The 23,391-nt window shown below is 41.2% G+C and overlaps 1 protein-coding gene across 1 annotated transcript in view; it reads left to right on the top strand.

Annotated features, from left to right (window-relative positions):
* The window catches only part of LOC128699890 (low-density lipoprotein receptor-related protein 4), an 846,819-nt gene extending 830,254 nt beyond the window's left edge, over window positions 1-16,565 (top strand). The window contains exon 16 of the mRNA XM_070086860.1: window positions 15,984-16,565. Coding sequence (XP_069942961.1) covers window positions 15,984-16,565 — 582 coding nt within the window. The remainder of the gene's footprint in view (window positions 1-15,983) is intronic.
* Window positions 16,566-23,391: the final 6,826 nt, after the last annotated feature.

Raw genomic sequence — 23,391 nt, 5'->3', positions numbered from 1 at the left:
TACAGGACGTTATTACCTCCCTGGGTGGTTGTTGTCTACCAGCCAACTACCACAGGGCGGTAGTACCTCCCGGAGTGGTTGCTGTCTACCAGCCTACTTCCACAGGACCGTAGTACCTCCCTGGGTGGTTGCTGTCTACCAACCTACTACCACAGGACGGTAGTACCTCCCTGGGTGGTTGCTGTCTTCCAGCCTACTACCACAGGACGGTAGTACCTCCCTGGGTGGTTGCTGTCTACCAGCCTACTAGCACAGGACGGTAGTACCTCCCTGGGTGGTTGGTGTCTACCAATCTACTACCACAGGACGGTAGTACCTCCCTGGGTGGTTATCTACCAGCCTACTACCACAGGACGGTAGTACCTCCCTGGGTGGTTGCTGTCTACCAATCTACTACCAAAGGACGGTAGTACCTCCCTCGGTGGTTGCTCTCTACCAGCCTACTACCACAGGACGGTAGTACCTCCCCGGGTGGTTGCTGTCTACCAGCCTACTACCACATTACGGTAGTACCTCCCTGGGTGGTTGCTGTCTACCAACCTACTACCACAGGACGGTAGTGCCTCCCTGGGCGGTTGCTGTGTTCCAGCCTACTACCACAGGACGGTAGTACCTCCCTGGGTGGTTGCTGTCTACCAACCTACTACCACAGGACGGTAGTACGTCCCTGGGTGCTTGCTGTCTACCAGCCTACTACCACAGGACGGTAGTACCTCCCTGGGTGGTTGTTGTCTACCAACCTACTACCACAGGACGGTAGTACCTCCCTGGGTGGTTGCTGTCTACCAACCTACTACCACAGGGCCGTAGTACCCCCCTGGGTGGTTGCTGTCTACCAACCTACTACCACAGGACGGTAGTACCTCCCTGGGTGGTTGCTGTCTACCAACCTACTACCACAGGACGGTAGTGCCTCCCTGGGTGGTTGTTGTCTACCAACCTACTACCACAGGACGGTAGTACCTCCCTGGGTGGTTGTTGTCTACCAACCTACTACCACAGGACGGTAGTACCTCCCTGGGTGGTTGTTGTCTACCAACCTACTATCACAGTACGATAGTACCTCCCTGGGTGGTTGATGTCTACCAACCTACTACCACAGGACTGTAGTACCTCCCTGGGTGGTTGTTGTCTACCAACCTAATATCACAGGACGGTAGTACCTCCCTGAGTGGTTGTTGTCTACCAACCTACTACCACAGGACGGTAGTACCTCCCTGGGTGGTTGTTGTCTACCAACCTACTACCACAGGACGGTAGTACCTCCCTGGGTGGTTGTTGTCTACCAACCTACTACCACAGGACGGTAGTACCTCCCTGGATGGTTGTTGTCTACCTACCTACTACCACAGGACGGTAATACCTCCCTGGGTGGTTGTTGTCTACCAACCTACTACCACAGGACGGTAGTACCTCCCTGGGTGGTTGTTGTCTACCAACCTACTACCACAGGACGGTAGTACCTCCCTGGGTGGTTGTTGTCTACCAACCTAATATCACAGGACGGTTTTACCTCCCTGAGTGGTTGATATCTACCAACCTACTACCACAGGACGGTAGTACCTCCCTGGGTGGTTGTTGTCTACCTACCTACTACCACAGGACGGTAGTACCTCCCTGGGTGGTTGTTGTCTACCAACCTACTACCACAGGACGGTAGTACCTCCCTGGGTGGTTGATGTCTACCAACCTACTACCACAGGAAGGTAATACCTCCCTGGGTGATTGATGTCTACCAACCTACTACCACAGGACGGTAGTACCTCCCTGGGTGGTTGTTGTCTACCAACCTACTACCACAGGACGGTAGTACCTCCCTGGGTGGTTGGTGTCTACCAACCTACTACCACAGGACGGTAGTACCTCCCTTGGTGGTTGGTGTCTACCAACCTACTACCACAGGACGGTAGTACCTCCCTGGGTGGTTGTTGTCTACCAACCTACTACCACAGGACGGTAGTACCTCCCTGGGTGGTTGATGTCTACCAGCCTACTACCACAGGACGGTAGTACCTCACTGGGTGGTTGATGTCTACCAACCTACTACCACAGGACGGTAGTACCTCCCTGGGTGGTTGTTGTGTACCAACCTACTACCACAGGACGGTAGTACCTCCCTGGATGGTTGTTGTCTACCTACCTACTACCACAGGACGGTAATACCTCCCTGGGTGGTTGTTGTCTACCAACCTACTACCACAGGACGGTAGTACCTCCCTGGGTGGTTGTTGTCTACCAACCTACTACCACAGGACGGTAGTACCTCCCTGGGTGGTTGTTGTCTACCAACCTAATATCACAGGACGGTTGTACCTCCCTGAGTGGTTGATATCTACCAACCTACTACCACAGGACGGTAGTACCTCCCTGGATGGTTATTGTCTACCTACCTACTACCACAGGACGGTAGTACCTCCCTGGGTGGTTGTTGTCTACCAACCTACTACCACAGGACGGTAGTACCTCCCTGGGTGGTTGATGTCTACCAACCTACTACCACAGGAAGGTAATACCTCCCTGGGTGGTTGATGTCTACCAACCTACTACCACAGGACGGTAGTACCTCCCTGGGTGGTTGTTGTCTACCAACCTACTACCACAGGACGGTAGTACCTCCCTGGGTGGTTGGTGTCTACCAACCTACTACCACAGGACGGTAGTACCTCCCTGGGTGGTTGGTGTCTACCAACCTACTACCACAGGACGGTAGTACCTCCCTGGGTGGTTGTTGTCTACCAACCTACTACCACAGGACGGTAGTACCTCCCTGGGTGGTTGATGTCTACCAGCCTACTACCACAGGACGGTAGTACCTCACTGGGTGGTTGATGTCTACCAACCTACTACCACAGGACGGTAGTACCTCCCTGGGTGGTTGTTGTCTACCAACCTACTACCTAGGAGTTACATCAAGAAGTATTAACATAGTCCAGAGGTTACACTAGAGCTGAACACATCACTAACAAGACCTCACTTAGATTATGCAGCTGAGTTCTGGTCTCCGTATTACAGAATGAATATAAATTCACTGGTGAACATTCAGAGCAGAATGATAAAATTAATCCACTGCATAAGATATTTTTCAAAACGTAGACTAAGATTCCTTGTCTTACATTCTCTTCTAAGACGTAGAATGAGGGAAGACATGATTGAAGTGTATAAGTGGATGATGGGCATAAATAAAAGAGATATAAATATGGTTCTGAGGATATCCCTTCAAGAAAGAACTCAAAATAATGGATTAAAATTGGGTAAATTTAGCTATATCGAGGACATAGGAAAGTACTGGTTTTGAAGATTGAATAGTCAGTGAGTGGAACAGTCATTTGCTCTCATTAGGTTCTTCAACAGGTGCACAGCACTCGCTCTCTCCCTGACTGCCAAGGTTAAAGTTGAAGCTAATCCAGAATCAGGCATGGCGGTGGGTTCTGGACGTGAAGTGGCCGAACTCTGCCGCGAGCGAATCATTCCATCTCGGAACTATTACACCAGCTCTAAAAGTCTTGAAAACGCTCAATGACAGCCTCACAGACAGACAGCCCCACAGACAGACAGCCCCACAGACAGACAGCCCCACAGACAGACAGCCCCACAGACAGACAGCCCCACAGACAGACAGCCTCACAGACAGACAGCCCCACAGACAGACAGCCCCACAGACAGACAGCCCCACAGACAGACAGCCCCACAGACAGACAGCCCCACAGACAGCTAGACAGACTTGAGATATACCACGACTCATAAACCATCTTCCTTGAAGACGCTATTAGACACCTTCACGATCCACTAAATCTCTTCTCAGCTCTTCTCAATTCTGCTCCAATACCACTCTATACCAATCCATGTATATAAGCCACTCTTAAGGACCATTGCAGGTGTGGATCATTAACTGCTTCCTAATGTTCTTTGTCAACACTACCTAAGTAATATTCAAATTCCTATCTTTACCAAAGAAAAAACCCAAAGTTATTGACGTATGTTTCTGTATAGTGTGATGCTGTTCCGTAGCTCGATTGGTAGGTACTCAGTTCGCACACTGAGGTCCGTGGTTCGCTCCCAGGTACGGATGGAAACACTAGGACGTGTTTACATAAGGCACCTGCTGTCCGTGTTCATCTAGCAGTAAATTAACACCTGGGTGTTAGTCGACTGGTGTGGGTGGCATCCTGGGGACAAAACTAACTTAATTTGCCCGAAACGCTCAGCATAACAAGGGGGTTTCTATATAGTAGTATGCCATTGATGTCAGCTATGGTCTGTATACCTTGTACATATACCTGTAGAAAAAGAGATTATTATTGTTATACCATGATAACCCACCCACTGCCAATTATGGACATAGTCTTAAAATTTCGGATATCTTACCTCTAACAACAAGACCAGTCACGTAGTGCTGACGACACTCAACACCTTTTCTAACCCCGGCTATTTTTTCTATAACTAAAGCATTTCCTGTTTCCCATTATTCCTCAACTATCCATCATTCTTCTCATCATCCATCGTGGTCCTAACCTGGGTAGTCTTGATGAAAGGTTAGATAATTAGGTGGGTGGGGATGGTTGGTTTTAAGAAATACCTGCCTAGTATGGGCCAGTAGGCCTGCTGCACTGTTTCTCGATTCTTATGTTCATATAATAATAATAATAATAATAATAATAATAATAATAATAATAATAATAATAATAATAATAATAATAATAATAATAATAATAGTAATAATAATAATAATCTTTACTACTGCAGCTACATGATACAACTTATACAGACCATAGCTAACATAAGTGACATACTATATAGAGAGCCCCTGGTTATGCAAAGCATTTCTGGCAAATTAGATTAATTTTGTCACCAGGATGCGACCCACACTAGATGGCTAACACCCAGGTACCTATTTACTGCTAGGTACCTGTAACCTTACGAAACCTTTATGCAGTAGTACCTGGGCGGGTTATACATATATCGACGTTCTCGATGGACCTAACACGTTTAGGTTGCAAGTGGTTGCAATCACTGACTGTGTCATGTAGGGGGGTAATGATTAGGGGAATAAGAGGGTAAGAGGAGGGAGTCAGTAGGTAGGAGACAGGCGAGGCAGTAGGAGGGATGAGTGCGGAGGTAGGTAGGAGATGACAGGAGAGGTGAGCGGTAGGTAGGTAATGTGAGGTCACTGGTGACTACATCATCACCTCTCAATACTCTACCCACCACTCCACACTTCTCACCCCTCTCACTACTTTAACTAAACATAAATAAATGGAAATAAGAATAAATAACGGGGACAGTGAATATTAATATTCTACTCACAGTTTATTATTAAGTCTTTGTACAATAATATATTTGGGAACAGAACATTATTGTGGTTTAGACAAATAGGGTGATACATATAAGCAGTGAGACAGGGAACACAATCAATTTGACGAAAATGAATATAACTTACAATATAGTAAAGAGGACAGTTCACTACAGGAACTAAGCCACAGGTCCCAAGACCTACACAGCACGAGTACTGCTCTAAGCCAGTACTCTGCCCAATGTCTCCAACAGTCTCTCCTCCCGAGACTCTCCAGCTCAGCTCTGCTCCCAGGCCAGAGCTCCGCTCGAATCTCCTCTGCTCAGCTGTTCCTTGGGTTTATATGGTGGTCCAAGCACACCCCACAACTACGTGTACGACCTGACGCCTAGGTCTGACGTCGTCAAGAACAAAAGACCTCAGACGTGGGCATGGCTACAGACGTTTGCCAAGGCAAGGTGTGACCATATAATTGGTTAAATTAGGTCTCCCCAGAGACCTCACAAGCCCAGCTGAACTACATCACATCCCCCTTTCTCCCTCAATTTAAAATATCTGAGAACTAGGACAATTTGTCCTAAGTTATTAGACTATTTTAATCCTAACCCCTTAAATCTATTACAATAGAAAGACAAAATTATACTAATACAAAATTATTCAACTACATATATTTCCCTCAACCTTCTCATCTACCACAAGGCAGCGTAATCAGTGCACCTGGCAGATGACCAGCATAACAGTTGCTCTCTGGTGCAAAGCCTCCTTACCCGTCATTTCTCCTTAAAACTAAATATCGGGCTCCAGTGCCTTCCCTACTTCTACTAGAAATGCACTAGCCAATGCTAGTCACCCTCGCACGTTAACCATTGGGCCAAACCTCTCTAGGCTTCTATGGCGTGGAAAACTGCTTCAACGGGTTGCATTCTTTCAAGTAACTGCAACTGGACCACTTCACGACCACCAAGGTCGCATTTTCGGCACACTTCACATGCACACTCACTACAACATCTGAAAATCGAGACAGGGCAGGCATCGCAGCTAAGACCCTCCATTATCCTATGCCATTACTAGGTTTCACTGGCCTCATAAAACAAGGCGGCCATAATCACTGGACCGTATTCAAGGTCACCTTATTTCACACAGGTAACACTAACACTTCTGGCAAGTCAAAGTAGGCTGGGGACATCTCACACTCTCAATTGTCTCTCATGGCTGGCAGGGCATCCCTGCATACCAGTCGTACAGGTCGACCAGCAAGGCAGGATACACCTCCATACCACCCTTGATAGCAGGCTGGTCCCAGCAGCTGGAGTCCATCTCCGCGGCTCACGTCATTCCACATCTCCGAGGATGGCAACTCCTTCATAGTAGATTCTCCTGTCCTGGCACACCAGCCAGAATCCCTCACACACCACTGCAGCATCACAGCCATCTCCTCCTCTTGGGCTAGGCAGCATCGCAGCATCACAGCACGGCCACAGCATATCTATCATCACAGCACGGCCGTATCACAGCAGCACACAGCACGGCCGCAGCGTCTCAACATCACCGCACGGCCGCAGCATCTCAACATCAAAGCACGGCCGTATCACAGCAGCACACAGCACGGTCACAGCATCGCAGCACGGCTACAGCATCGCAGCACGGCTACAGCATCTCAGTAAACCGCAGCATCATAAGCAGCCGACATCAGCAGCAGCAAGCTATGGACAGTTGCTCGAGGTGAAGTGAGGTGAGGTGAGGTGAGGTGAGGTCACGTCACGTCATCAACAGCAGGTGCGGTCACCCATCCCTGGCAACTGCGGGTAACTGGCGGTCCGTGGGTGATGGTCACAGAGGCTGGGTGACGCAGGCAGACACCCACTACAATGGATGACAGACCAAGGCAGCAATACATCAACTGGGGCACATCAACTGGGTGACTGGGCACATCAGATGGATAAAAATCATAGGCAGCTCTTCAGTGGGTGACAGTTGTGGGCTAGTCTTCCAAGGCGGGCTGGGTGACTTCTCGTTCCTCTGTAAATATTCAATTTTGGCCAGTAATTGCTTCCCTCAAAAGTCTCACCCAAATACTGATATTCTCCACCATTTATCTCAAACCAACAACCAACTCCACCAAATACAACCACACAATTACTCAGACCCACCTTCAAAAAAACAAGGTCAGTTAAGGTCACTAGGATTATAATATCACACTGATATTTACTTTAACTTTACACACACAAGAAAAAAAAAGTGGTAGCAAATGGTAGCATAACAAGTATAACCGAGCAGTCAAAAATAAGGCACATGGGACTGGTTCCTACTATAAAAATAATATGAACCACAACAGCTTAGACACCATGTCATGTAGGGGGGTAATGATTAGGGGAATATGGGAGTAAGAGGGTATGTATAGGCAGGGGATAGACAGGCGAAGTGGTAGGAGAGATGATTAGCGGAGGTAGGTAGGTAATGTGAGGTCACTGGTGACTACAACTTCACCTCTCATTAATCTACCCTCGCACTACTCACCCTCTCACTACTTTAACTAAACATAAATAAATAGAAATAAGAATAAATAACGGGGACAGTGAATATTACTATTCTACTCAAACACAGATTATTATTAAGTCCTTGTACAATAATATATTTGGGAACAGGAGTACATCATTGTGGTTTAGACAAATAGGGTGATACACATAAGCAGTGAGACAGGGAAGCTCTGCCCGAATCTCCTCTGCTCAGCTGTTCCTTGGGTTTATGTGGTGGTCCAAGCACACCCCACAACCACGTGTACGACCTGACGCCTAGGTCTGACGCCGTCAAGAACAAAAGACCTCAGACGTGGGCATGGCTGACAGACGTTTGCCAAGGCAAGGTGTGACCATATAATTGGTCAAATTAGGTCTCCCCAGAAACCTCACAAGCCCAGCTGGACTACATCACAACTGTAACATGACTGATGTAACATCAGTAGTAAGGAAGTAGGCAAGGGGGGGGGGGGAGGGTTATTTAGGTATGGGGCGCATGTGTGAATATTCTAGGATAGCCCCAAAAATAGGCAAATTGGGTGACCTATGGAGATCCTAACCCATCTAGGTACAGGAGTACAAAGGTACACATAGTTGATTGCAACATGGTGATTGCAACATAGTGATTGCAGCATGGTGGTTGCAACATGGTGATTGCAACATGGTGGTTGCAGCATGGTGATTGCAACATGGTGATTGCAACATGGTGATTGCAGCCGTGTGATTGCAACATGGTGATTACAACATAGTGATTGCAACACGGTGATTGCAACATGATGACTGCAACGTGATGATTCCAACATGGTGGTTGCAACATGGTGATTGCAACATGGTGATTGCAACATGGTGATTGCAACATGGTGGTTGCAACATGGTGATTGCAACATGGTGATTGCAACATGGCGGTTGCAACATGGTGATTGCAACATGGTGATTCCAACATGGTGGTTGCAACATGGTGATTGCAACATGGTGATTCCAACATGGTGGTTGCAACATGGTGATTCCAACATGGTGGTTGCAACATGGTGGTTGCAACATGGTGATTCCAACATGGTGGTTGCAACATGGTGATTCCAACATGGTGGTTGCAACATGGTGATTGCAACATGGTGGTTGCAACATGGTGATTCCAGCATGGTGGTTGCAACATGGTGATTCCAACATGGTGGTTGCAACATGGTGATTCCAACATGGTGGTTGCAACATGGTGGTTGCAACGTGGTGATTGCAACATGGTGATTCCAACATGGTGATTGCAACGTGGTGATTCCAACATGGTGGTTGCAACATGGTGGTTGCAACGTGGTGGTTGCAACGTTGTGATTCCAACATGGTGATTCCAACATGGTGATTCCAACATGGTTGTTGCAACATGGTGATTGCAACATGGTGATTCCAACATGGTGATTGCAACGTGGTGATTGCAACATGGTGATTGCAGCATGGTGATTCCAACATGGTGATTGCAACATGGTGGTTGCAACGTGGTGATTCCAACATGGTGATTCCAACATGGTGATTGCAACGTGGTGATTGCAACGTGGTGATTCCAACATGGTGGTTGCAACATGGTGGTTGCAACATGGTGGTTGCAACGTGGTGATTCCAACATGGTGGTTGCAACATGGTGGTTGCAACATGGTGATTGCAACGTGGTGATTGCAACATGGTGATTGCAACTAGTTCAGTGGTTTACAGTATTAAACTGTCAGTTTTGTTGAAAAGAAAAAAATCAGGAACTGTCTAGTTATTATAACAGAGAAATCAGAATTGTAGAGATACATAAATATTACAGGAATATTAATAGTCACCGGGAATATTAATAGTCACCGGGAATATTAATAGTCACCGGGAATATTAATAGTCACCGGGAATATTAATAGTCACCGTGAATATTAATAGTCACCGGGATTATTAATAGTCACCGGGAATATTAATAGTCACCGGGAATATTAATAGTCACCGGGAATATTAATAGTCACCGGGAATATTAATAGTCACCGGGAATATTAATAGTCACCGGGAATATTAATAGTCACCGTGAATATTAATAGTCACCGGGAATATTAATAGTCACCAGGAATATTAATAGTCACCGGGAATATTAATAGTCACCGGGAATATTAATAGTCACCGGGATTATTAATAGTCACCGGGAATATTAATAGTCATCGGGAATATTAATAGTCACCGGGAATATTAATAGTCACCGGGAATATTAATAGTCACCGGGAATATTAATAGTCACCGGGAATATTAATAGTCACCGTGAATATTAATAGTCACCGGGAATATTAATAGTCACCAGGAATATTAATAGTCACCGGGAATATTAATAGTCACCGGGAATATTAATAGTCACCGGGAATATTAATAGTCACCGGGAATATTAATAGTCACCGGGAATATTAATAGTCACCGGGAATATTAATAGTCACCGTGAATATTAATAGTCACCGGGAATATTAATAGTCACCAGGAATATTAATAGTCACCGGGAATATTAATAGTCACCGGGAATATTAATAGTCACCGGGATTATTAATAGTCACCGGGAATATTAATAGTCACCAGGAATATTAATAGTCACCGGGAATATTAATAGTCACCGGGAATATTAATAGTCACCGGGAATATTAATAGTCACCGGGAATATTAATAGTCACCGTGAATATTAATAGTCACCGGGAATATTAATAGTCACCAGGAATATTAATAGTCACCGGGAATATTAATAGTCACCGGGAATATTAATAGTCACCGGGAATATTAATAGTCACCGGGAATATTAATAGTCACCGGGAATATTAATAGTCACCGGGAATATTAATAGTCACCGGGAATATTAATAGTCACCGTGAATATTAATAGTCACCGGGAATATTAATAGTCACCAGGAATATTAATAGTCACCGGGAATATTAATAGTCACCGGGAATATTAATAGTCACCGGGAATATTAATAGTCACCGGGAATATTAATAGTCACCGGGAATATTAATAGTCACCGGGAATATTAATAGTCACCGTGAATATTAATAGTCACCGGGAATATTAATAGTCACCAGGAATATTAATAGTCACCGGGAATATTAATAGTCACCGGGAATATTAATAGTCACCGGGATTATTAATAGTCACCGGGAATATTAATAGTCACCGGGAATATTAATAGTCACCGGGAATATTAATAGTCACCAGGAATATTAATAGTCACCGGGAATATTAATAGTCACCGGGAATATTAATAGTCACCGTGAATATTAATAGTCACCGGGAATATTAATAGTCACCAGGAATATTAATAGTCACCGGGAATATTAATAGTCACCGGGAATATTAATAGTCACCGGGAATATTAATAGTCACCGGGAATATTAATAGTCACCAGGAATATTAATAGTCACCGGGAATATTAATAGTCACCGTGAATATTAATAGTCACCGGGAATATTAATAGTCACCAGGAATATTAATAGTCACCGGGAATATTAATAGTCACCGGGAATATTAATAGTCACCGGGAATATTAATAGTCACCGGGAATATTAATAGTCACCGGGAATATTAATAGTCACCGGGAATATTAATAGTCACCGTGAATATTAAGTCACCGGGAATATTAATAGTCACCAGGAATATTAATAGTCACCGGGAATATTAATAGTCACCGGGAATATTAATAGTCACCGGGATTATTAATAGTCACCGGGAATATTAATAGTCACCGGGAATATTAATAGTCACCGGGAATATTAATAGTCACCGTGAATATTAATAGTCACCGGGAATATTAATAGTCACCAGGAATATTAATAGTCACCGGGAATATTAATAGTCACCGGGAATATTAATAGTCACCGGGAATATTAATAGTCACCGGGAATATTAATAGTCACCGGGAATATTAATAGTCACCGTGAATATTAATAGTCACCGGGAATATTAATAGTCACCAGGAATATTAATAGTCACCGGGAATATTAATAGTCACCGGGAATATTAATAGTCACCGGGATTATTAATAGTCACCGGGAATATTAATAGTCACCGGGAATATTAATAGTCACCGGGAATATTAATAGTCACCGGGAATATTAATAGTCACCGGGAATATTAATAGTCACCGGGAATATTAATAGTCACCGTGAATATTAATAGTCACCGGGAATATTAATAGTCACCAGGAATATTAATAGTCACCGGGAATATTAATAGTCACCGGGAATATTAATAGTCACCGGGAATATTAATAGTCACCGGGAATATTAATAGTCACCGGGAATATTAATAGTCACCGGGAATATTAATAGTCACCGGGAATATTAATAGTCACCGTGAATATTAATAGTCACCGGGAATATTAATAGTCACCAGGAATATTAATAGTCACCGGGAATATTAATAGTCACCGGGAATATTAACAGTCACCGGGAATATTAATAGTCACCGGGAATATTAATAGTCACCGGGAATATTAATAGTCACCGGGAATATTAATAGTCACCGTGAATATTAATAGTCACCGGGAATATTAATAGTCACCGGGAATATTAATAGTCACCGTGAATATTAATAGTCACCGGGAATATTAATAGTCACCAGGAATATTAATAGTCACCGGGAATATTAATAGTCACCGGGAATATTAACAGTCACCGGGAATATTAATAGTCACCGGGAATATTAATAGTCACCGGGAATATTAATAGTCACCGGGAATATTAATAGTCACCGGGAATATTAATAGTCACCGGGAATATTAATAGTCACCGGGAATATTAATAGTCACCGGGAATATTAATAGTCACCGGGAATATTAATAGTCACCGGGAATATTAATAGTCACCGGGAATATTAATAGTCACCGGGATTATTAATAGTCACCGGGAATATTAATAGTCACCGGGAATATTAATAGTCACCGGGAATATTAATAGTCACCGGGAATATTAATAGTCACCCGGAATATTAATAGTCACCGGGAATATTAATAGTCACCGGGAATATTTCCTGAGTATTCTAGGTCCTGGGACACCCGGGAGTATTTCCTGAGTATTCTAGAAGGTCCTGGGACACCCGGGAGTATTTCCTGAGTATTCTAGAAGGTCCTGGGACACCCGGGAATATTTCCTGAGTATTCTAGAAGGTCCTGGGACACCCGGGAGTATTTCCTGAGTATTCTAGAAGGTCCTGGGACACCCGGGAGTATTTCCTGAGTATTGTAGAAGGTCCTGGGACACCCGGGAGTATTTCCTGAGTATTCTAGAAGGTCCTGGGACACCCGGGAGTATTTCCTGAGTATTCTAGAAGGTCCTGTGACACCCGGGAGTATTTCCTGAGTATTCTAAAAGGTCCTGGGACTCCAGGGAGTATTTCTTGAGTATTGTAGAAGGTCCTAGGACACCGGGAGTATTTCCTGAGTATTCTAGAAGGTCCTGGGACACCCGGGAGTATTTCCTGAGTATCGTAGAAGGTCCTGGGACACCCGGGAGTATTTCTTGAGTATTTTAGAAGGTCCTGGGACACCCGGGAGTATTTCCTGAGTATTCTAGAAGGTCCTGAGACACCCGGGAGTATTTTCTGAGTATTCTAGAAGGCCCTAGGACACCCGGGAGTATTTTCTGAGTATTCTAGAAGGTCCTGGGACACCCGAGAATATTTCCTGAGTTTTCTAGAAGATCCTAGGACACTTCGGAGTATTTTCTGAGTATTCTAGAAGGTCCTGGGACACCCAAGAATATTTCCTGAGTTTTCTAGAAGGTCCTAGGACACCCGGGAGTATTTCCTGAGTATTCTAGAAGGTCCTGGGACACCCGGACCTGGTTATTCTACCTCCTGCTGTCTGCAGATTTTCAGGCCTAGCCCACCTGACCCCATATGGGGCGGGGTGGGGGGGGAGGTTGTGAGTGGGTGGCACTCGGCCGTGGCCCTGACACTCTGAGAGAGGTGCTGGTGGGTGCCACACACACTGCCATACTATAAGAAAACTTTTCCTCATTTCTCCTGTTGCTTCCTTTGCAACATTGCACAGCTCCTGATGATCCACTGGAAGGTATAAGGTGTGATAAGGTAGGAAAGGTTTGCTTATCATAGTTTTTTATAAAGAAGTGATATAAGAAGAGTGGAGTATATGGAGAGGTGAAGAGAGGTGAAGGAGAGCAAATGATAGAGTGGGTGAGATGCTATTAACAAATTTGCTGAAAATAAGAAAGTTTTGGAATAAGATAAAGAGGGATCATATAGGGTACGATTGGATTTGACAGTTAAAAAAACAAAAATAAGGGAGTTGGTAGATGGGGAGTTCGAGATATTGGGAAGATCGTGGGAATGTTTTGAGGAACTGTTAAATGCTGATGAAGAGAGAGAGGCATTGACTTCATGCATTGGCCAGGGAGGTATAACATCTTTTAGGAGTGAAGAAGAGCCGGACGTGAGTGTGGGGAGGTGCGTGAGGCATTACATAGAATGAAAGAGGGTAGAGCAGCTGGAATTGAAGGGATCATGACAGAAATCTTAAAAGCAGGGGGGATACAGTGTTGGAGTGGTTGGTACTTTTGCTCAATAAATGTATGAAAGAGGGGAAGGCACCTAGGCACTGGCAGAGAGCATCCATAGCTTCATATAAAGGGAGGTGGGACAAAAGAGTTTAAAAATTATAGGGTAAATAAGCTTACTGAATATACAATGTAAAGTGTATGGTAGGGTGAAAGAATTAGATGGAGAGTAGGATTGTAGAGGAACAAGGAGGCTTTAGAATGGGTAGGGGAGGTGCAGACCAAGTGTTTATATTGAAGTATATAAGTGAACAGTATTTAGATAAAGGTAGAGAAGTTATCGTTGCTTTCATAAATTTAGAAAATGCACTTGAAAGGGTGGATGGGGAAGCAATGCGGCAGATGTTGCAAGAGTGTGGAATAGGTAGTAAGTTACTAAATGCTGTAAAAGGTTTTATGGGGATAGTGAGGCTTAAGTTAGGGTGTGTAGAAGAGAGGGAGACTACTTCCCAGTAAAAGTAGGTCTTAGTCAGAGATGTGTAATGTCACCATGGTTGTTTAATATATTTATAGATGGGGTTGTAAAAGAAGTAAATGCTAAGGTGCTGGAGAGAGGGATGCGATTAAAATATGCAGAATCAAATAAAAAATAGGAGTTGACACAGTTATTCTTTGCTGATGATGCTGTGTTTTTGGGAGATTCCAAAGAGAAGTTGGAAAGTTTAGTGGACCAGTTTGGGAGGGTGTGTAAAGGAATAAAATTGAAAGTGAACATAGATAAGAGTAAGGTAATGAAGGTGTCAAACGAGTTAGGTAAGGAAACATTGGATATCAGACTGGAGGGAATTATTGTATTAATATGTTAGGTAAAAGACACAAATGACAAAGCTCCTGGAGAGCGAAACGTTGCCACAATAAAATGTCACATTATTTGCAATTGTGCCCTTTTATTTCTTTATTTCTACAAGTACAAGGTATACAGACCATAGTTGACATCAATGACATACTACTATATAGAAAGCCGCTTGTTATGCTGAGCATTTCGGGCAAATTAGGTCAGTTTTGTCCCAGGATGCGACCCACACCTGTCCACTAACACCCAGGTACCCATTTTACACTGATGGGTAAACAGGGACAGCAGGTGTCTTATGGAAACACGTCCCTAATGTTTTCCAGCAGTACCGAAGGAGATTTGAACTCCGGACCTCAGTGTATGAGACGAGTGAGCTAGAGATCGAGGTGTCTTGTTGCCGTTAAAAGTAACTATTGATTCAAAGATTTGGATCCCTTTTCATGGATCAAATATGATTGCCTTCCATTTCTGAAGGCGTTGTATGGCCCCTACGGTCTAAGATCTTCCCTGTGAGAGAAATATATTTGTCCTCCCCACAACACATAAGCACAACACATAAGCACAACACATAAGCACAACACATAAGCACAACACATAACCACAACACATTGATAACAGAACAGAGTCAAAGGTCAACGAAAGAACTGAGCTTAACGTAACTGCTGATTATATAGAGTTTAATCCTAATGTTCGTTTTATTCATGTTAAGCGCTATATGGGTCATTCAGCACAAGACGTAGTGAAGATTTTATCCTCTGTCTGCTGAACGACAGTCGACATTTATTTAATGGAGTATCCAATTCTAAGAATATACTTGTTTCCAGGGAGACTATGCTGACGATTATCACCTGCTCAGTTACAAGGCCCTGTCTGCCCTCAACTGGGTATCCCGTCATTGTGGCCACGTACCCTGGACACTGCATGCCGACGATGATCTCCTGATAGACGTCTTCCTTCTGCAGGAGGTGTTGCAGAAGCTCAACACCTCGCACAAACAGTTCCTATGCAAGTTGACGAAGGGGCCTGTGAATCGGAGAGGCAGGTACAAGGTAACTAAAGAAGAATTCTCCAACAACTGGTACCCTTCTTACTGCCAGGGGCCAGTGTGGGTACTGGCGACGCAGTACCTGCCCAGCCTGTTGCAGGCCTCCACCAGAGTCAATTACCTGTGGGTGGACGACGTCTACATTACTGGCCTGCTGGCCCGCCAGACTAACCTTACTATCAATAACATAAAGAGTAAAGTTGCCAGTGGCAGGTACAAGAAAACAGACGTCGGGAAGAAGATAGCCTGGTTCCACTTGAACGTGAAGATGTCGACAATCTGGCCGGATATCTTGCAATATCATAAGAAAAGAAAAAAAGAAGAAGCCAGTGAAAGTGTGAGTGATGCAAACGGGGGATGAGGGAGGGGGGATGAGGGAGGGGGAATGAGGGAGGGGGAGGATGTGCATACAAAGACACTCTGGTGTGAGGAGAGAGAGAGACTCCCGTGTCAGGAGACACACTTAGTTCACCACCAGACACCTGTCGTCACCCACCACCATCACCACCATCACCACCATCACCACCATCATCATCACCACCACCACCACCACCATCACCACCACCACCACCACCATCACCACCATCACCACCATCATCACCACCACCACCACCACCACTATCACCACTATCCTCCATCACCAGTACTATCCTCATCACCACCATCACTATCCTCCATCAGCACCACCACCACCACCAGCACCATCATCACCACCACCAACACCACCACCATCATCACCACCACCACCACCACCACCACCACCACTACCATTGTCCTCCATCACCACCACCAACACCACCACCATCATCACCAACACCAACACCACCACCATCACCACTACTATTCTCCTCCATCACCTTCACCACCACCACTATCCTCCATCACCTTCACCACCACCACTGTCCTCCATCACCATCACTATTATCCTCCATCACCATCACTATTATCCTCCATCACCTTCACCACCACCATTATACTCCATCACCATCACCACCACCATTATCCTCCATCACCATCATCACCACCATTATCCTCCATCACCACCACCACCACCATTATCCTCCATCACCACCACCACCACCATTATCCTCCATCACCATCACCACCACCCTTATCCTCCATCACCATCACCACCACCATTATCCTCCATCACCATCATCACCACCATTATCCCCATCACCATCAAGAACACCATTATCCTCCATCACCATCACCACCATTATTCTCCGTCACCATCAAGACCACCATTATCCTCCATCACCATCACCACCACCATTATCCTCCATCACCACCACCATTATCCTCCGTCACCATCACCACCACCATTATCCTCCATCATCACCACCACCACCATTATCCTCCATCACCATCACAACCACCGCTATCCTCCATCACCATCACCATTATCCTCCATCATCACCACCATTATTCTCCATCACCATCACCACCACCATTATCCTCCATCACCATCACCACTACTATTATCCTCCATCACCATCATTACCACCATTATCCTCTATTACAATCCAGGAGTCCAAATGGCCTGTTATCCTGGATGAAAAGGGAGCAAAATAAACACAGCAGAAAGTTTTTTACTTGTATTATCCTTCACCAATTTAGAACAGCAGTATGTACACTATATACACTATGCACAGTGATAGGTATTAGTACACTCCACGGTAAGCAAGGCAGAATAGAAGCCACTAGAGAGCAGACTGTGCTTCAACCAGCTCTAGAATGGGAATGACAAGGGCAGATAGGAGAGTGGTACCCACATCAGCTCTGTGATTGCCAAAACCATCTTCTGGAACCTGGGTACTGGTTGAACGACGGGGCCCCATCGTCAATCCTCAGTCACCAGGTTCGCTGGTTGGGGGAGATAGCCTGTAAATGAGGGTGTGTACATGCGCCGAATAAAGGTTACGTACTCTTTGCATGCCACATCCTCCATCACCATCACCACCACCATTATCCTCCGTCACCATCACCTCCACCACCACCATTATCCTCCATCACCATCACCACCACGACCACCGCTATCCTACATCACCAACACCACCACCATCATCATCATCACTACCACCACCACCACCACTATCCTACATGAGCACCACCCCACCATCATCACCACCACTACCACCACCACTACCACTATCCTCATTAACAAACACCACCACCACTACCACTATCTGCCATCACCAACACCTCCATCATCACCACCATTATCCCCATCACCATTATCCCCAACCACTATGACAATCACTATAACAATCACTATAACAATCACTATAACAATCACTATAACAATCACTATAACAATCACTATGTCACTATAACAATCACTGTGGCAATCACTATAACAATCACTACAACAATCACGACAACAATCACTATGTCAATCACTATAACAATCAATGTAACAATCACTATGTCAATCACTATAACTATCACTATGACAATCACTATAACAATCACTATAACAATCACTATAACAATCACTATGTCAATCACTAACAATAGATCTAACAATCACTATGTCAATCACTATAACACTCACTATAACAAACACTATAGCAATCACTATAACAATCACTTTAACAATCACTATAACAATCACTATAACAATCGCTATAAGAATCACTGTAGCAATCACAATGTCAATCACTATAACAATCACTATAACAATCACTATGACAATCACTATAACAATCACTATAACAATCACTATAACAATCACTATGCCAATCACTATAATAATCACTGTAACAATCACTATGTCACTCACTATAACAATCACTGTGGCAATCAGTATAACAATCACTATAACAATCACTATAAAAATCACTACAACAATCACTATAACAATCACTATGTCAATCACTATAACAATCACTGTAAATATCACTATGTCAATCACTATAACAATCACTATGACAATCACTATAACAATCACTATAACAATCACTATAACAATCACTATAACAATCACTATGTCAATCACTATAACCATCACTATAACAAACAATATCACAATCACTATAACAATCACTTTAACAATCACTATAACAATCACTATAAAAATCACTATAATAATCACTGTAACAATCACTATGTCAATCACTATGACAATCACTATAACAATCACTATAACAATCACTATGACAATCACTATAACATTCACTATAACAATCACTATAACAATCAATATGTCAATCACTATAACAATCACTGTAACAATCACTATGTCAATCACTCTAACAATCACTATAACAATCACTATAACAATCACTAAAACAATAACTATAACAATCACTATGTCAATCACTATAACAATTACTATAACAATCACTATAACAATCACTGTAACAATCACTATAACGATCACTATAACAATCACTATAATAATCACTGTAACAATCACTATGTCAATCACTATAGCAATCTCTATAACAATCACTATAACGATCACTATAACAATCACTCTAACAATTACTATAACAATCACCATAACAATCATTATAACAATCACTATGGCAATCACTATAACAATCACTATGTCAATCACTATAACAATCACTGTAACAATCACTATGTCAATCACTATAACAATCATAACAAAAACTATAACAATCACTATAACAATTACTGTAACAATCACTACAACAATCACTATGTCAATCACTAACAATCGCTCAACAATCACTATGTCAATCACTATAAAAATCACTATAACAAACACTATAACAATCACTATAACAATCACTTTAACAATCACTGTAACAATCACTATAACAATCACTATAATAATCACTGTAACAATCACTATAACAATCACTATAACAATCACTATGACAATCACTATAAACAATCACTTTAACAATCACTATGTCAATCACGATAACAATCACTGTAACAATCACTATGCCAATCACTATAAAAATCACTATAACAATCACTATGTTAGTCGATATAACAATTACTATAACAACCACTACAATAATCAATGTAACAATTACTATAACGATCACTATAACAATCACTATAATAATCACTATAACAATCACTATAACAATCACTATAACAATCACTATAGCAATCACTACGTCAATCACTATAACAATCACTGTAACAATCACAATGTCAATCACTATAACAATCATTATAACAATCACTATAACAATCACTAACAATCACTGTAACAATTACTATAACAATCACTATAACAATCACTGTAACAATCACTGTAACAATCACTATAATAATCACTGTAACAATCACTATGCCAATCACTATAACAATCACTATGAAAATCACTATAACAATCACTATAACAATCACTATGACAATCGCTATGACAATCACTAAAACAATCACTATAACAATCACTATAACAATCACTATGACAATCAATACAACAATCACTATAACAATAAATATAACAATCACTATAACACTCACTATGATAATCACTATAACAATCACTATGACAATCACTATAACAATTATCATAACAATCACTACAACAATCACTATAACAATCACTATAATAATCACTGTAACAATCACTATGTCAATCACTATAACAATCACTATAACAACCACTATAACAGTCACTATGACAATCATTATAACAATCTCTATAACAATCACTTTGTCAATCACTATAACAATCACTGTAACAATCACTATGTCAATCACTATAACAATCACTATAACAATCAATATAACAATCACTATGTCAATCACTATAACAATCACTATAACAATCACTGTAACAATAACTATAACAATCAATATAGCAATCACTGTAACAATCACTATGACAAACACTATAACAATCAATATAACAATCACTATGACAATCACTATAGCAATCACTATAACAATCACTGTAACAATCAATATAACAATCACTATAACAATCACTATAACAATCAATTTAACAATCACTATAACAATCACTATGACAATCACTATAACAATCGATATAACAATCACTATAACAATCACTATGACAATCACTATGACAATCACTAAAACAATCACTATAACAATCACTATAACAATCACTATAACAATCACTATGACAATCAATATAACAATCACTATAACAATCACTATAACAATAAATATAACAATCACTATAACACTCACTATGACAATCACTATAACAATCACTATAACAATTATTATAACAATCACCATAACAATCACTATAACAATCACTATATTAATCACTATGTCAATCACTATGTCAATCACTATAACAATCACTATAACAATTACTATGACAATCACTATAACAATTACTATAACAATCACTATGTCAATCACTATAGCAATCACTGTAACAATCACTATGTCAATCACTATAACAATCACTATAACAATCACTATAACAATCACTGTCAATCACTATAACAATTACTATAATAATCACTATAATAATCACTGTAACAATCACTATAACGATCACTATAAAAATCACTATAATAATTACTATAACAATCACTATAACAATCACTATAACAATCATTATAATAATCACTATAACAATTACTATAACAATCACTATAACGATCACTATAACAATCAATATATTAATCACTGTAACAATCACTATGTCAATCACTATAACAATCACTATGACAATCACTATAACAATCACTGTAACAATCAATATAACAATCACTATAACAATCACTATAACAATCAATTTAAAAATCACTATAACAATCACTATGACAATCACTAAAACAACCACTATAACAATCACTATAACAATCACTATGACAATCAATATAACAATCACTATAACAATCACTATAACAATCACTATAACAATAAATATAACAATCACTATAACACTCACTATGACAATCACTATAACAATCACTATGACAATCACTATAACAATTATTATAACAATCACTATAACAATCACTATAACAATCACTACAATAATCACTCTAACAATCACTATGTCAATCACTATAACAATCACTATAACAATCACTATAACAATCACTATGACAATCACTATAACAATTACTATAACAATCACTATGTCCATCACTATAACAATCACTAACAATCACTATGTCGATCACTATAACAATCACTATAACAATCACTATAACAATCACTATGTCAATCAATATAACAATTACTATAATAATCACTATAATAATCACTGTAACAATCACTATAACGATCACTATAACAATCACTATAATAATCACTATAATAATCACTATAACAATCATTATAACAATCACTATAACAATTACTATAACAATCACTATAACGATCACTATAACAATCACTATATTAATCACTGTAACAATCACTATGTCAATCACTATAACAACCACTATGAAAATCACTATAACAATCACTATAAATATCACTATAACAATCACTATGACAATCACTATGACAATCACTAAAACAATTACTCTAACAATCACTATGACAATCACTATAACAATCACTATGACAATCAATATAACAATCACTATAACAATCACTATAACAATATATATAACAATCACTATAACACTCAATATGACAATCACTATAACAATCACTATGGCAATCACTATAACAATTATTATAACAATCACTATAACAATCACTATAGCAATCAATATAACAATCACTATAACAATCACTATAACAATCACTATGACAATCACTATAACAATCACTATAACAATCATTATAACAATCACTATGACAATCACTCTAACAATCACTATAACAATCATTATAACAATCACTATAGCAATCAATATAAACAATATAACAATCACTATAACTATCTCTATAACAATCACTATAACAATCAATATAACAATCACTATAACAATCAATACAACAATCACTATAACAATCGCTATAGCAATCAATATAACAATCACTATAACAATCACTATAACAATCACTATGACAATCACTCTAACAATCACTATAACAATCATTATAACAATCACTATAGCAATCAATATAAAAAATATAACAATCACTATAACTATCTCTATAACAATCACTATAACAATCAATATAACAATCACTATAACAATCAATACAACAATCACTATAACAATCAATATAACAATCAATATAACAATTACCATAACAATCACTATAACAATCACTATAACAATCAATATAACAATCACTGT

The sequence above is a fragment of the Cherax quadricarinatus genome, chromosome 20 (genome assembly GCF_038502225.1).
Source record: "Cherax quadricarinatus isolate ZL_2023a chromosome 20, ASM3850222v1, whole genome shotgun sequence".
Taxonomy (NCBI): Eukaryota; Metazoa; Arthropoda; class Malacostraca; order Decapoda; family Parastacidae; genus Cherax; species Cherax quadricarinatus.
Note: the sequence above shows the minus strand (reverse complement) of the source record. Positions and strands in the feature narration are given on the sequence as shown.